The 14,476-nt window shown below is 42.9% G+C and overlaps 1 protein-coding gene across 3 annotated transcripts in view; it reads right to left on the bottom strand.

Moving 5' to 3' along the window:
* Positions 1-14,476, bottom strand: part of GRM1 (glutamate receptor, metabotropic 1) — a 192,368-nt gene that overhangs the window by 1,768 nt on the left and 176,124 nt on the right. Inside the window, exons 8-9 of one of the 3 annotated variants that reach the window (XM_010584509.1) lie at positions 11,203-11,241; positions 10,017-10,137 (exon numbers count right to left, since the gene is read on the bottom strand). The exons of 1 other annotated variant lie outside the window; for it this stretch is intronic. In XM_010584509.1, the coding sequence (XP_010582811.1) occupies positions 10,077-10,137; positions 11,203-11,241 (100 nt within the window). In that variant the 3' untranslated portion in view covers positions 10,017-10,076. Of the gene's footprint in view, positions 1-10,016; positions 10,138-11,202; positions 11,242-14,476 lie in introns of those variants that run through there. One more of the 3 variants, XM_010584510.1, reaches the window with a different exon arrangement.

The raw sequence follows: 14,476 nt of genomic DNA, 5'->3' as shown, positions 1-14,476 counted from the left end.
AGTATTTACAAACCAGGATAAAATGCTGGGATTGAAAACAGTTGGTTTGTGTGGGTGGAGGAACAAGCAGAAACACGATCATAGCGAGTCGAACCCTGCGACTCCGCATGCGAGCTGGATCCCATCAAAACGCTGGGCTGTTTGGCTGAGTGAGGACCTGAGAGTCAGGTCTGTCCCTGAGGAACCATAGCTTTTTTGCATTTCCCTGTACCTTTGCAGCAAGCAGCACTCAAAGCAGAGTGATACCTCATTAGCAGCTGGTGGGATAGGGAGCTGAGCAGTGCTTAAGAGGACCAAGCAATTGTCTAATTGCAGGTCAAGCAGTAGAGATCATTTGCAAATTATAATACTGAGATGATTTATGCGAAGCAGCCTTATCTCAGGGTTTCATCCCTCAGGGAGCAGAAGTAAACAAAGGATTAAATTTCCGACCCTGTGATTGCAGTGCAGGTGGGAGGCAATCTGGGTGGGAGGCTGGCATAGCAGTGTTGCCTCCTGCTACTGCACACACCAGGGGAGATCGCTTCCCTTGCATACAGCCTGCAATACTGTTCAAAGTATTTTGCTTTTCCTTGCTCAGACTCCTGCGCTTTTCTTTTTGGGTGAGTAAATAATTACCAGTTCGATTTCGTAAAAAAAATAATTTACTGACTTTGTCATAGCTGGAAGAAACTGGTACAACACAGACAATGTAAATCTGGCAAAATGGAAAAGAAATGTACATGACAATGTGGTACTCTTCTGCTGAGCAGTAAATATTCCTGGAGAAAAAAAGAATTTGTGATGGATCCAAGCTGGGAAGTTCATCTCCAACTCCAGGCTCCAAACACTGGACCTGTGACTCACCACCTCTGTGGGAAATGGCTCACAAGAAAGGGCCGATCTAAAAAATTCATAACTCCCCAAAGCATGTAGCTGGTAGGACCTGGAGCTGTTTGGATGTAGAGCTTTAACCTAAAGGGAAAAAAAGCCAAGTTCCCAGCTGAAGAATGTATTATAGTGATCAATGAAAAGATAAGAATGAAGGTTTAGAAGCATTCCCGTTTTGATCAAAATGAGCTGTGGTATGACATTTTTTTGAAGTGCTATGGAGATAAGCAAATGAATGTAACTGTTGGGCATGAAAGATTTTTAAAGTAATATTTTAACATACCAAGATCTACGAACTCTTCACACAGGAACATATTTCATCTGTTTTAACTTCAAAACAAGTCTCTTGTAAAGAGGAAAATGTCAAGTGCTTTCATATTATATTTTGCTGATGCTATAGCTTACAAATACTGCAAAGGTCTTTTATGAAAAAAACATTATGATTATCTGCTGTCTCTTATGCTAAGTCCACTTCTGCATCATTTACTTCTTCATATCTAGCTCTGGTGCGTCATCTCACTTTTGAATCCCTCCTCACACCATCTGTTTAGTCTCTATCTCATTTTGTTCCGAAGATTTTGTATTTTACATCAAAGGCAAGCACTGCTATTTTAAGGAACTCACTACCTCTGTCTTCAGATTTTCCTCCTATTCAGTTCATTTTCCTCCCCCTCACTCTCAAATTCTGCTCTTCTGACTTCTTCTGTAGCACTCACCATAACGTACTTAACTGAGCCCAAGTCAATGGCCGTACTTAAACCAAACTGCACTGGGCCTGCAATACCCAAACATGAACAAATGGCTTAATCAGGAATTGCCTGTTACCAACTTGCTCTATGGGGAAAGCTGGTGCCACTGAAGCGCCTTGCCTCTGCTTGCCAAACCTTACTGCACATGACTCCGATGGCCTTGTGACAAACAGCTTTAGAGCCGCAGTAGCTCTTTGTGGGGTCAATCTGGTGATTTCCACCAGGAATTCTCTCTTTTCTGTTGCTGTTCTCCTCGGTCTCGTGTTCCAGTTCTTTCCCTCAACTTGCTCTTCTTGCTGTGTCCGTGCACCGTTAGCCTGTTAATGAATCACGTTTGAGACGGAGTCACAAGGCTGTCATAGAAATACCTGGGCTCTGTCTTGCTGGACAGCTGGCAGGGAGTCACACCGAGATTGACACATTCAGGCAGAACTAACAATTAACATGCGAGAAAACCGCTTGTTATCCTGGAACAAAGACCAGCCATCTTGAATGGCATTAATCAACATTTAGACAAAAAGTGAAGATGAGTCTGGAAAAGCTCAGACCTGAACTGGGTCTTAGCGAGTCAACTCACTTGTGCAAAGCGATGATGATAATCCTGACTGCATGTGCGATACATGGTCACCATTTACTAAGTGATTGACACCTTTTTTGAAGGAAGGATCCATGGGAGAAGGTGAAGATCAAAATAATCTGCCTTGTATAATGGGAGAAGGGATGATTTTTCCACACAAAGGCAGGAGAGAGCACCAAGCCAGATCACATTTGGGGTATTGAAAAGGTGATGTTCAATTGCACAGTGCCGAGGTGGGACCAGCTGGTGTTTTCTTGCTTCTATCAATAGGATGGTTACCCATTTCATGTCCATCTTGTATTTATTTCCCTTTCCTAACTTTCTTTCTCCTTTATACAATTTCCCATAGGATTTAGACTTCACGCTATTGCCTAGAAGTGAACTTCTTGGAGTCTCAAGAGATTCTAAGGTTTGTAGTTGTGTATACCCAGTCTAACGCTCCAAGTACTATTTCTTCAAAACCTTGCATCTAGCCTAAATGTTCAGACAGGTTCTTGGATATCCTATCAACATGTAAGATGGGCTTGCTTTTGCTTTATAGGCAAGAACATACATTGAATTTAGCTGCTCTTTCTCAATTTTCACCACAGCTTTGTCTGGGGTTTTTGTATTTTGGGGCAGTAGACATAAGTATATTTTTTGTGTGACTTTTTATTAGTTCCACGAGCAGATCTGTCACTATTTTTGGTAATTCAAAGTGTTTTTAATACATGCATTGATCTTTACAATGTACTCTCTGCATGACTCTGGGGCAGTCATTTGCAGATACTGCCAGATTAGAGACACTTGTAAACAAGCTGGAAAACAACTTCAGACCTTAATAGTTACTTGCAGAAAGTCTTTAAAAGAACTGATTTACTCAAATCTGAGGGGTACATGTAGGACAGTGACATGTTAGATGCCATCTATAGCTTGTTAGATGGCTCACTGTTTGTTGTTAAGTATCTCCAGCTGCCCAAAATCCTGCTCCTGCTTGTGACCAGAAGTGCCCCAGACTCAAGTACAGTCACAGGCCATGAACAGGGTCCTGCTCCTGCCAGTGGCTGGAGGATCTGACCTTTTTGGCTTCCTTGGAGCAATGTTGAGCCTGAGCACCCCACAACAGGTTGTTCCTCCCCACACTGCAGGGTCCTGAAGATGCCTTACTTCAGACATTGGATAGCACAGGTTTCTTTACGTCTTAGAGGCTGAATGCTCCTGAGGTGGAAGATGATTGCTGCAGTGGTCTAAAGTAGTCTCTGTGCAACGCTCCGATCCTTTCACCAGCAAAGTTATAGCCTGAGATCCAGAGCATACAGAATTAGATGAACTTTCAGTCCTGTGTGCCTGAACCTTTGTCTTTTTTTGCCTTGAACATTTTATGCATCACAATCCCTGATTGATACCACAGGAAATGGTTAAACAGAGTCATGTGTCCTCTGATGAAGTTAACTTTAGGAACTGACATGTTGGGAAATGGCTCCTCATCTGATGTAGTGCTTGTCACTGCCAGAGTGAAACAGCTGGAGATGCAGTCAGGTAAAGTGCTTGAGAAAGAGCCCTTCCAGTTAAAAAGGAAGGGACACTCCTTGAACTGTTAGAGTTCACGCACTGTTTCAGCCCTTTAGGATGCCAGAGTTGCGGTGTGCTATCTTCTCCAAGCGGCCGTGAGCTGAGGGACCATCTTAAGCTTGCTGAGATGAGGAATACAGTCATTTGGGCCAGGCCTGGTGGTGTTAGACAAGATTCAGAGCACAGGTTTATGATATAAAGCTGGTTTTGTTAAAGCAGCAACAGCAATTAACCAGTGGAAGAGGTTACAGGAGAAGCGATGTATGTTCCCTTTCTTTCATTGTCAGACTGATGCTTTGGCCAAACCTACCTCCTTGTAGTCACTATAGTAACCAAAATGCCACAGCTAGTAGGAAGCATTGGGATAACCTAGCAGTCCCTTCTATGCAGATAAAATCTTAGGAATGAACATTAAATGCAACCCGAGAAAGGCCTATCAACTTTGTCAGCAAAAATTAGGTCCATTCCCTGAACTATCTTATCAGCAACCAGATGAGGTCAGTGTCGGGTACTGCCCAGTCAACAAATGATGCTCCCACCTTCACAGAGCAGGGCACAGTTACCAGCCCCCTGACAACTGTGCTCCGGAAAGCAGCACACGCAGGGCTGTCCCTGTGCACTTACACAGAGATGGCCAGCCTTTGGAGACAGCGGGGAAGCAGAGCAAAGGAAAGGCCCCATCCAAAAGCTGTGCCTTGGACAAACCCTTTCTCAGCCCAACCAGTAGTTGCTGATGGATGCCCTCCTAGGGAAGGCAGCAGAGGAATTTCTGCTGGGCCCACAGAAAGGCAGTTAACCATCCACAAGTTTTCTACAACCCAGCGGTCACATAAGAAGTGGTAATGAGCCTGAGCAAAGCGCTGTCCCACTGCGGTCTCACCATTCCCAGGCCCCAAGCTAACAAGCTTAAAATTTAAGGCTAGTACCTGCACTGCAGCACACTGCAGGTGCTTTGCTGGTATCCCCAAGGTCTCTTCCATCATTGTCTCCATTTCAGTAAGGCCACTGGGGCATGAAATTTGATTAAGGGTGCGAACTGATTTTAATCCAGGGTAGTGATAGCTCCCTGTGCTAAACAGGGCCCTCTTCTTGGAGGTGCAGCAGTCAGCCCTGCCACTCATTAGCAGAGCAAGCCACACTGGTTAGCATGTTCCTGCAAGCTTAATTTTTGTAGCATTGCTTCTAGGGACTCATCTCTTTTACTAACTCAGGTTTAACTTCTCTGTGGCTCACCCAAGAATGAGGGAACCATCGTCGGCCACAGTCCCTAGCTGGTGTATGCTCAGTTTTTTGCCTGATATTATCACCTAAAAGAAAAAAAGAATCACGAACCAATTTCAGCCTCGGTCCATTTACATTGTAATCCCTATCTCAGTGACAAGAGGACCTTACAACAGTTCTCACAGTGTGACTCTAATGCTTTCTGTGGTGCTGTGTAATTAGAGCAAAGTTTAACCTCCCACTTGTGTTGCTGGAAATTTAAATTACTGAACTAACTTTTCCTTGTCCCTCCCCTCCCTTTTTTTTAAGGACAAAATTGCCTTGGGCATGGGACACAATGTTCTATGTAAATTAGAGAGCTGCTTTAAATGTATGCTGGAAACTGCTACACAAAATACAGGAAAGCATAAAGCTGTCAGGCTGTCTCTCAGAGGCAGAACCTGATGAGACTTGGGGCTGTTGTGAGTGAGCACGAGCCCAAAGCTGCCTTTCCAACCCTCCATCTTGCCACTAGTTTATGTCAAGTAAATCTAACCTATTCTTTTCCTTCATGAGCTACTCTGCTCCAAGAGTTAAATATTACTTTGACCTGAGCTACATATAGGCTTTCCAATGGACACTGACCGTATCAATTACTGATTTTTTGCTGATTTTTTTTCCTTTTTAAATTGAAATTTTAGTATTATACAGTCTGTAACAGGGATGCAGTATCTATATCTAGCCTGAGTACCCTGTGACGTGATTCTGGTTTCTATCCACAGGGTCCCCAGGCTGGGGTCAGACCCTCAGGGCAGGATGAGAAGGTGCCAGCCCCCCCGCCTCTGCGCCTTGGTCACCCAGATGGGGAAAGCAGGAGCCAGGACTGGGGTCACAAGCTTTACACTTGTGCTACTGTGGAACTGGGCTGCTGCTAGGCTCATACCTGGTCCCAGGGGCAGGGAAGTACTCCCAAATCCAACAGCTCAGATATAGCCAAATATCCCTAAATAGATAGATTTATTCACGTTGGGACTTAACAATTACAATTATGTACCTAGGCACTTTTATACAACTGTAAATTTTTTTTTTGGGGGGGGGGGAGAGATGCTCACTGCAATGCTTCAGCGTAGCTAAAATCCTACAACTTTAGCATGTATCACAGATCTTACTTACCTAGCTTAACAAAGGTGTGAGAATATTACACTGATAATGTGTATTAAGGGTTGATTACTAGATATAATTACTACTATAAATTTTTGGTCTCATCTGAAATATAGAAGCTATATCACAATTCAGTCATCCATCTAATCATTGTGAGAAAACTTCGGTTCACCGCTGTGTTCGTTAAGAATTTTGAAAAAAATATCAAATAGCTACTAATGTGTTGCTTGGAGAAAACAACTTATTCTAATAGATAATACAAAGTTCAGGATAATAAACATTTTGTCCCAAACAGCAAGCAAATTCTTCCAGTGTTCAAGAAATGAAGATCAGAAACCTGCAAATCAAAGTGAAATTAAAAAGTGCTCTTACTAGTGAATAATTTTTAATCTGTTTGTTTTGTTGTTATTAACAAGTAAGCCCCACCAAATATTCAGAATTAAATCATCCTACTGGATCACCTTTGTAATTTCTTTCAAGGATTTTAAAGTTAGTGCACAGAAAAGGCATGGTGTAATTCATCATGGATCCTCTGATACCAATGGAGAAGCACATTTGTGTTATTTGAAGATGTGTCTCATGCTGCACGTTTGAATAAATGTATATGACAGTACAGCCAATGACAATACCTGAACTGAAGCATTTATTCAGGCAGGCTCAAAAAGAAGCACAGATAATAAAACCTAAAACCTGAAAATTACAAAGTTTCAAGCAAAAAGACCTGGAAAGCTTAGGAACATGGGAAGAAAATGATAGAATGAAATTAATTTAGGAAAAGTGTAGGTGGGTGCAACTAAGACAAAATAGTGTGTAGGACTGGAAGGCTGTGAAGATCAACAATCTTCAAAAAACACTGCTTCAAAAGAAATACCATGGAAAGAGATCTAGAGCTGCTGTTGAATAAGAAACACTAATTAGTGAACTTGGAATATAATAAAACAACAAAAATAGCCCATGAATTCTGTGTTCCCCACTCAAAAGCACCACACCATGGTACAGAGATTAGGAGGTCTTTCCTATGAATGCAGTTTAATAGTAATTAGGACAGTTGGAGGTTTTTCCTTGCTTTCTGTAATCCTCTGTGGTTCTGATGGAAAATGATTTGGGGCACCACATTTTTTACCAGAAAGATATTGACAAACTGGAAACTGTATACAGAACAGCAACAAAAAAACCCAGCGGAAACAGAGAAGAGAATGCATGAGAAAGCTAAAATAGCTGAATAGATTCAATTTGATTTCAAACATCTGAAAGGCATTAGCACCAATGCTGGAATGTATTTCATATAGCGTATAGATGCACAACTGAGAGCCCTAGATGAAATTACAAAAGGGACAAATTATACTGAAAATCCAGAATATTTCCTTGTCAATAACTGTATCAGAGCAGGAATAAATTCCTAATGAACTGGTAATAGCCCGTTGCTCTGGATATCTGCTGCCAAAAAGTGTGCAGCCCTTGCAGAGGTAGAGGTCAATGAGGTCTCTCTCCCAGTATAATTTGTCAGATTCTCTGGTACACTTGAGAATAAAATAAACTCCCAGCAATTTAAATAGTGCTCAAAGAGCCATCAGACTTGCCTTAACATGCCAGCATTTTGAGTGCAAACTTAACCCAGTTGCCACAGGAAGCTTAGTCATGAGGCCCCTTGTTTGTAATACACAGCTCTCCCTAATATGCTGCAGTAGATAAAGCAGCTACTAAAGCCTGTGGGTTTTCTGGGTGTATCTGAAAGTTTCCATGGTAACGAATGTGCAGCTTCAGAAGAAAAGAGCCCTGAAACTCAAAGCTGATGTTTCTGAGATTTTTAATACAGTGATAAATTTTTATGGTTCTATATTTTCACGATTCTGCATTTCTGACCATCTCCAGGATCATACGGAGAGCGGAGATCAACATTAGCACAATAACCGATGCTAACTATTGTGTACATCAAAACACAGGAGAGTTTCAAGTCCCTACGTCTAATTGCTTGTAACTGGAAGGCGAGGGAAACCATAGCACCCGTGGTGATTTCTAGCATTTGGCGTAACGAAGCAGGGCTTCCTCAGGAAAATCCAGACTCGCAAAGTGCTGCAGTTCTGGTGACTGAGACTTAGGCATGAGGCGAGGCGGAGGTGATGGGCATCTGGTGATATGACGGACACATACCTACTGCTCAGCCTGGGCTGCGTGGCTACAGGGAACTCAGGCTGTCGGTCGCTGATGGAGGACGTGCCCTTCCCCTGGCCATAGCGCAGCACTGCCAGGCCTCTGAAAGCATCAGCCCTGGCTGGAGGGAGAGGGAAGCCTGAGGGGCAGAGGAGCCAAAATAGCAAGCTTCATGCTCAGCAGGTCTGAAAAGCTCCGCTGCTTTTTAAAGCCTTTTTTATCTGTGCAGCTGCCACAAACATTTGGTGTCCCGTTGACCAGTTGGGGTCCCACCAGAGGTGTTTCTCAGGAGCTCATGTGGATGAGGATTTTTTTTTTTCCGAACTGAAAAAAAAATCCCAAGGGTTGTCATGCAAAAAGCAGGAGGTTCAGCCTTCCCTGTTCTCAGGAGTTTTACAGCTTGCCCCATGCTTTTTGAATATAATCTGTTGTTGCATTCTCCCTTGCCTCCTAATGGTACGCCTGTGTTAGATTCCCATTTCATCATCAGTCTTTCCAGACAGACAATTGGCCATCTGTGCCCTGGGAATCTGCAGCACTTGTTCCAGATCAGAAAAGAAGGACATATTGTTGTCGGACTGGAAGCTAACAACAAAATGTTTGTACTGTTCCTTACACTGGCTTTGTAAACTTTGCCTTTCAGGGCGGCAAATCTGGTTGCTGCACAGGCCCTGTAAAACCATCACTCCTGCTCCAAATATACAATGCATTGTATGTATTTCTTCTGATCTGCAAATCAGAGGGGCAGATTTGATCGAATTAGCATCGTTGCTACCTGTCCACAAATGGCATAGACTGTCAGAGACATAGACAGAGCTAGAATGCTTTGTCACTGATGAGAGGAGCTGAAGAGCATCTCTGGCCGTAGACAGACAGCGCTGCTTAAAATGCTGCGTCAGTGGATCGCAGGCAGCTTTCCGCTCAGCCACTGCACAACCTTCCCTGGGGCAGGGAGCAGGGCCGTTTCACATCTGCAGTTTATCAGATGGAAAGGAGCATAAATCTGTTCCAGGAGAAATGAGGCAAGGCCTTTCTGTTTCTGCAACAGCTAGCACGTTTTCTCCACTGGGTTTGTGTTTGCTCAGGGAGGGCAGCATTTGCACTTCTTGTTTCTGAAGAGCTGAACTTTGCTATTGTTCACTGAATGGAGAATATGCAGAATCAGAACATCTTTCAGAAACTATGACAGGAAAAATTTCTCTGCTACCGTTTAAAAATACTTTAGGTCGACTGTTTGTTTCTAGCCCAGATTATGCTGGTTTTATTTACATGCGCCTGCTCATGATTTCCCTGTTCTGTAAATCCCACCAAACCAATGTTTTCTGTGTTCCCTCTACTGGCTCTGCAGCAGACGTTCACTAAAAAGGACAGTTAGCAAGAGCTGTGCACAGCAAAGGCATCTTGCTGTGAGACAGCCACTAGATTGTTGTTTAAAGCACGCAGGATAATGTCATCTCCATGCAAAACTGTAAAAAAGAAAAAAAAATGTTGGCTAAATGGAAAAAGAAGATAAAATTAGTACCAAAAAAGGATGTTTTTGCAAAGTTGCAGGCATTTACAAATAAAATTGAAGGCTTTAAAAAAAAAAACGTAAAAGCTGCAAAAAAATTATTCAGTGTCCTCTTCATCACACCTGGGCAATCAGATTAAGGCATTGTGCAAAACAGGGGACATAAGCAAATTTCCCATCTTTAATGGCATGCACCACATTTGTCCCATCATTAGACATGATAAACCAATGAGACAGAGAAAGCAAGGGGTAAAACCACTCTTTGTCATGCAGCTTCTCTTACACATTCACTGCAGTGTGGGATTTTTCAAAGCTGCACATGTGCCGACGGACACTGGCTGGTGGGCGAGAACTCTGGCTGCCTCTTCCTGAAGATTGAAAAGAAAAAGACACCCAGTGAGTGGTTATACACATGTGCACACATGGTGGCTATACCACTCAATAGGGTGCCTGTACCTGACCTATGCCTAAGGGTCACTGTGGGCTTTCCCATCTTTTCTCCTCATCACCTCGACTTCCACATAGATTTCTCCTTGGCTCCAGCACGGTGCTGTTTAAAACAGTTTCTCGTGGTGTTCGTTCCTGCTTCCTCTGCTGAGCCCTGATGCACTTTGCATACCAGATGGCAAGGGCTGCTGTGCATCTAGCTGTCAGAGGGACTTCTCCCCTGGTATTCTCAACACAGGGTGAAATGATGAAAAAGGAGCATCTGCCTTTCGCATCTTATTTACAAAAGCATCACCAAAAGTTTTTGTTGGTGGAGTTTTTATTATATACTCAGCTCCTACTTTTTCCTGTGTCTCTTACTGCCCTAATCTGCTTTTCTAAATGTTTTCTTTCTTTTACTTTTGAACTCCAGCTGAGTAGCCACTAGCTTTCATTACATGTGATTTCACTGTTCGTGCTGCTTTTTTTTCCAAGAAAACATTGGCCTTATTGAGGTAGACACAAAATGAATAGTCTCCTAGATGCTCTATCTGCAATGGTAATTCAAAAAGGGATTGCAGATTGCAGTTTGGGCCATTAATATAAGACCATTTCCACTTCATTTTTCTCTTCTTCCTTACTCTATCAAGCGGATGCAAACTCTCATTTGTTTTCCCCAGTATCAATAAAAATATATACACACACGCGCGTGCTTTGACAAAAATCTCAGGTATTTTTGCACATGAAATGCATCAATGAATTTCTGCAAAAAAAAAATGTCATTGTATTGCAAATAAAATGCAAATCAAAATTCAGCATTTCTCCCCATCAAACAATCATAGTGCATGCTTGCCAGACTTCTATTTACCTCAAAACAACAGATTCATGGATGGTATGTGCATGTACTACATACTCAGTACAGCTGCTCATGAGCCAAACAAGCCATTCTTCTCACCACATACTAAAGCACCGGAGCACAGCATGATGTACACAGAATACATGCATACCCATTTTGGAGAGGTAGATGCCTTGAGATGACTTCTGAACTATTATGAATAAAACACAAATAAGACATACTGCTGAGCAATTTTGTAAACCTAGTCACTTTGAAGTCTCTAGAATAATTAAATTCCTTACCAGGTGTAACGAGATCTCTGAGATTTGACAATTTAAAGGTGATCATAATTAGGAACTTAGCTACCATGCTCTCTCCTACACCCTGTTAAAGTTACAGAGATTATTAAGCTTCTGATTAAACAGAACACCCAACATTTCTACAGACCTCCAGTTTTCTTCATCTATTGAGAGAATAAAAAAGGTTTCTACTTTCTGTGCTTGCTTTGTTAAAAGTCAGAAATTAGTAGTTTATTCAGTCACAGAAGCTAATTTCACAAAACAAGTAGCAACATGCAGTTGATTATCTGAGAGAAAAATCCAGTCCTAAATTTATGTCACTCGTGCACAGTGCTGTATGCACAATAGAGGGCACACAGCCACGGAGAACCTTGCTCAGGGACCCTGGAAAAGGTGGAAGAAGTTTTTGTTTCCGAGCACTACTTGGGACCTCAGTCTTTCTGAGTCAACAGGCTTTGCCAGCTATCATCCTTCAGCTACTGCAGTTTGCTGTCTTTTCTGGCTTGCTTAGTTGCAGCCCTTGTTCCCCCCCCCTAGTATTTCTTCTTATTCAGATATATCCCTGGAGTGAGTTCAGAGCATTTTGTTCTCCAAGCTTCGGGCAACTGTAGGTCTTGTTATGAAATCCTCCTGTGTGAAAGGAAGAAAGAAGCCCACTTCCTCAGGCAGTCCAAAATGCTTCCTAACGTATCCAAAATACAGTGAACTCTTTTCTTACTATGCCTGCAGCTGTGCTCCTCAGCCAGAATCAAACACAGATATTACATGTAATAGAGTATGCAACCCCCAAATGCCTCTCCAGGTTTGCATTCTGTAGGACGTTGTTAAAATGCTGCCAAGCTCCATCAAAGCAGTGGTCTGCCTTTTGGTCTAGGTCAAGGGCGATCCCCATACAGTGATATACAGCATATACACTACAGAAATCAGCTCTAAATCTCAAGGTTCATGCTTCAGTAGAATTTGGATGTGGATTTATAGTGAAATTTAGATTTATAGTGTTATGGGAAATGTAGTGCATGTGTTGATTATTCTTCAGTGAATTATTTTGCAATTATCAAATCACTGCCAACTGCATAAATAATAATAAAGGATTTTGAAGCATTCAGTCTGAAGTATCTTTGTAGGCTTGCTTTGTCTTACTAGTAGTGTGTGCTAATACTGCAGAGCCCTGATTCAGAATTAGCGCCCAGATCTCTGTACCAATCTTTTTTTCTTTTAAGTATGACAATGTATCCTCTCTTCTTCCTCTCAGCCTTGCAGGCAGTGATGGCGCTTCACGTACACTTCTCTGGCTACCAGAAAAATTAGGTAGCCTGCCCATCTTTACAACATAAGGATTAATGGGTCATGTTTGGCGCAGTCTTCTCAAGAGTAATTCCTGCTGAGTGGTTATTTGTACCCTGAGCCCAGAGGCAGGATGGATCTTCTGTGCATTCGAACAAGGAGTTGGCATACCATCATGAAAGTGTCTGAACTTCTTTCTAACGAACCCCTGGGTGCAGTAACAGGGAGCCTGGCAGAGGAAGCAGGGGGGCAGTGCAGAGGGTTCCTGAAAGAAGTGGATTAATTGCTTTACTTTATGTTCTTTGAAGCAGAAAAATGCTTCTAGCCAGTTGTTCAGAACAGGGTAGGAAGCAGGTCTGTTGAAATCTGCAGTGAGGAATACAAAGGATGTGAGGGAAGAGTCACCCTTTCCCTATTTTTTCTCTTAAGTGTAAATGAATCATCCCACAAGGCAAACAGCTGTGTCAGGATTGTAGGAAAGTGTAAATTGCTATCTGTAATATTTTATACCTGAACAGCTGTGAAACTAGAAACATTCACCTTCTGCTCTGGAATTACTCTCTCTGCTCAACCAGACTCCCCAAACAGACACAAATCAGATGAATCTGTCTGGCGTCCAAGATAACTGAAGCACAGGGCACTGTGTTACCTATCATCTAAAGGCACAGTCCGAGATCCTCCACTCTAGGTGTTGTCCGAGCTGTGAGAAAAGCTTTCGCATTCCCCTCAGTCAAAAACATACAGAAAAGCACAGCCCCAGATTTTATACAATCTAATCTGAAGCAACTGACCATCAAAAACATTAGGAAGAGGGCAAGGTGGGGAGGAAATTCAAGAGAAGTGATGATGACATTGTGCTGATGCTTGCAGTGATAGCCCAGAATCATCCCCCACTTTTTAAGAACTGATGTATAATGCCTAGCTTTAATACGGGAAAGGAGAAGCCTTGTGCCATGTGCCCTGTGACACACTGCCATCACATCCTAGAGCAGTTCCTGCTCCAGCATTCAGACCGACGGCCCTCCGCACTCCCAAGGGACAGCTCAACACCACCACAAACTTTCTAGCCTGCTTTTCACCTCCTTGACCCTCTAGCAGTCTGCAAGGTGACTGGGGAGGTAAGCACACTTCGTACGTAGAACCAGGTCAGTAAAGTGCTCAACTAAACATTCATCCCAAATTCTCTTGCCTCTCCAAATCTAACATCTTCCTAGGCAGAAACATGTTCATCTTCTGATGTTTGTGTCCTTGAAAGGTCAGGTTTTATGTCTAGTTGTCATGGCTGGATCAAAAGATTTCTACATAAAAAGAAGCAAGGCCATGTCCTTTTCCTGTAGGAAGAGGAGCTGAATTTTCAATACCTTTTATATGAGCCAGGATCTGATGGAAGATTTCTGTAATATATTTCATTAAGCCAAGAGATGAAGTTGGGAAGATGGACAGGTTTTCAGTACACATTCATTTTTAAAACACAAGTCCTGAATTCCAAGCTAAGTGCAAGTTGGAAAAAATCTCTCTGAGTTTTAACTTAATTATGCTAATCAACGGCGCAGTGGCAGTTTTTGGAAAGAAAGAAATCGTTAAGAGCTGTGGAGCAAAGAGCACTGCAAGTAGGAGGGAGGCTATAGGGTCATTGACCCTTGCCAGGCAGAGCGAGACATGCAGATAATTATCACCCGTGGAGGACTGAGGAGCCAGAGGGATTTCACAGCACACCCTCTCTGTCGAAGTGTGAGCATCTGCCGAAGAGGACAGAAGGGTCACGGTCACCAAGGAAAGCGCAGTCCCAGCAGGATGCCCGGGAAGACCCAGCGCTGAGCTGTGTGGTGGAGACAGAGCTGAGGCTGCGCTTCGGGTCACCCG

Source organism: Haliaeetus leucocephalus, unplaced genomic scaffold (assembly GCF_000737465.1).
Source record: "Haliaeetus leucocephalus isolate CR32 unplaced genomic scaffold, Haliaeetus_leucocephalus-4.0 Scaffold992, whole genome shotgun sequence".
Classification (NCBI taxonomy): domain Eukaryota; kingdom Metazoa; phylum Chordata; class Aves; order Accipitriformes; family Accipitridae; genus Haliaeetus; species Haliaeetus leucocephalus.
This window is presented reverse-complemented; position numbering and strand designations above follow the sequence as displayed.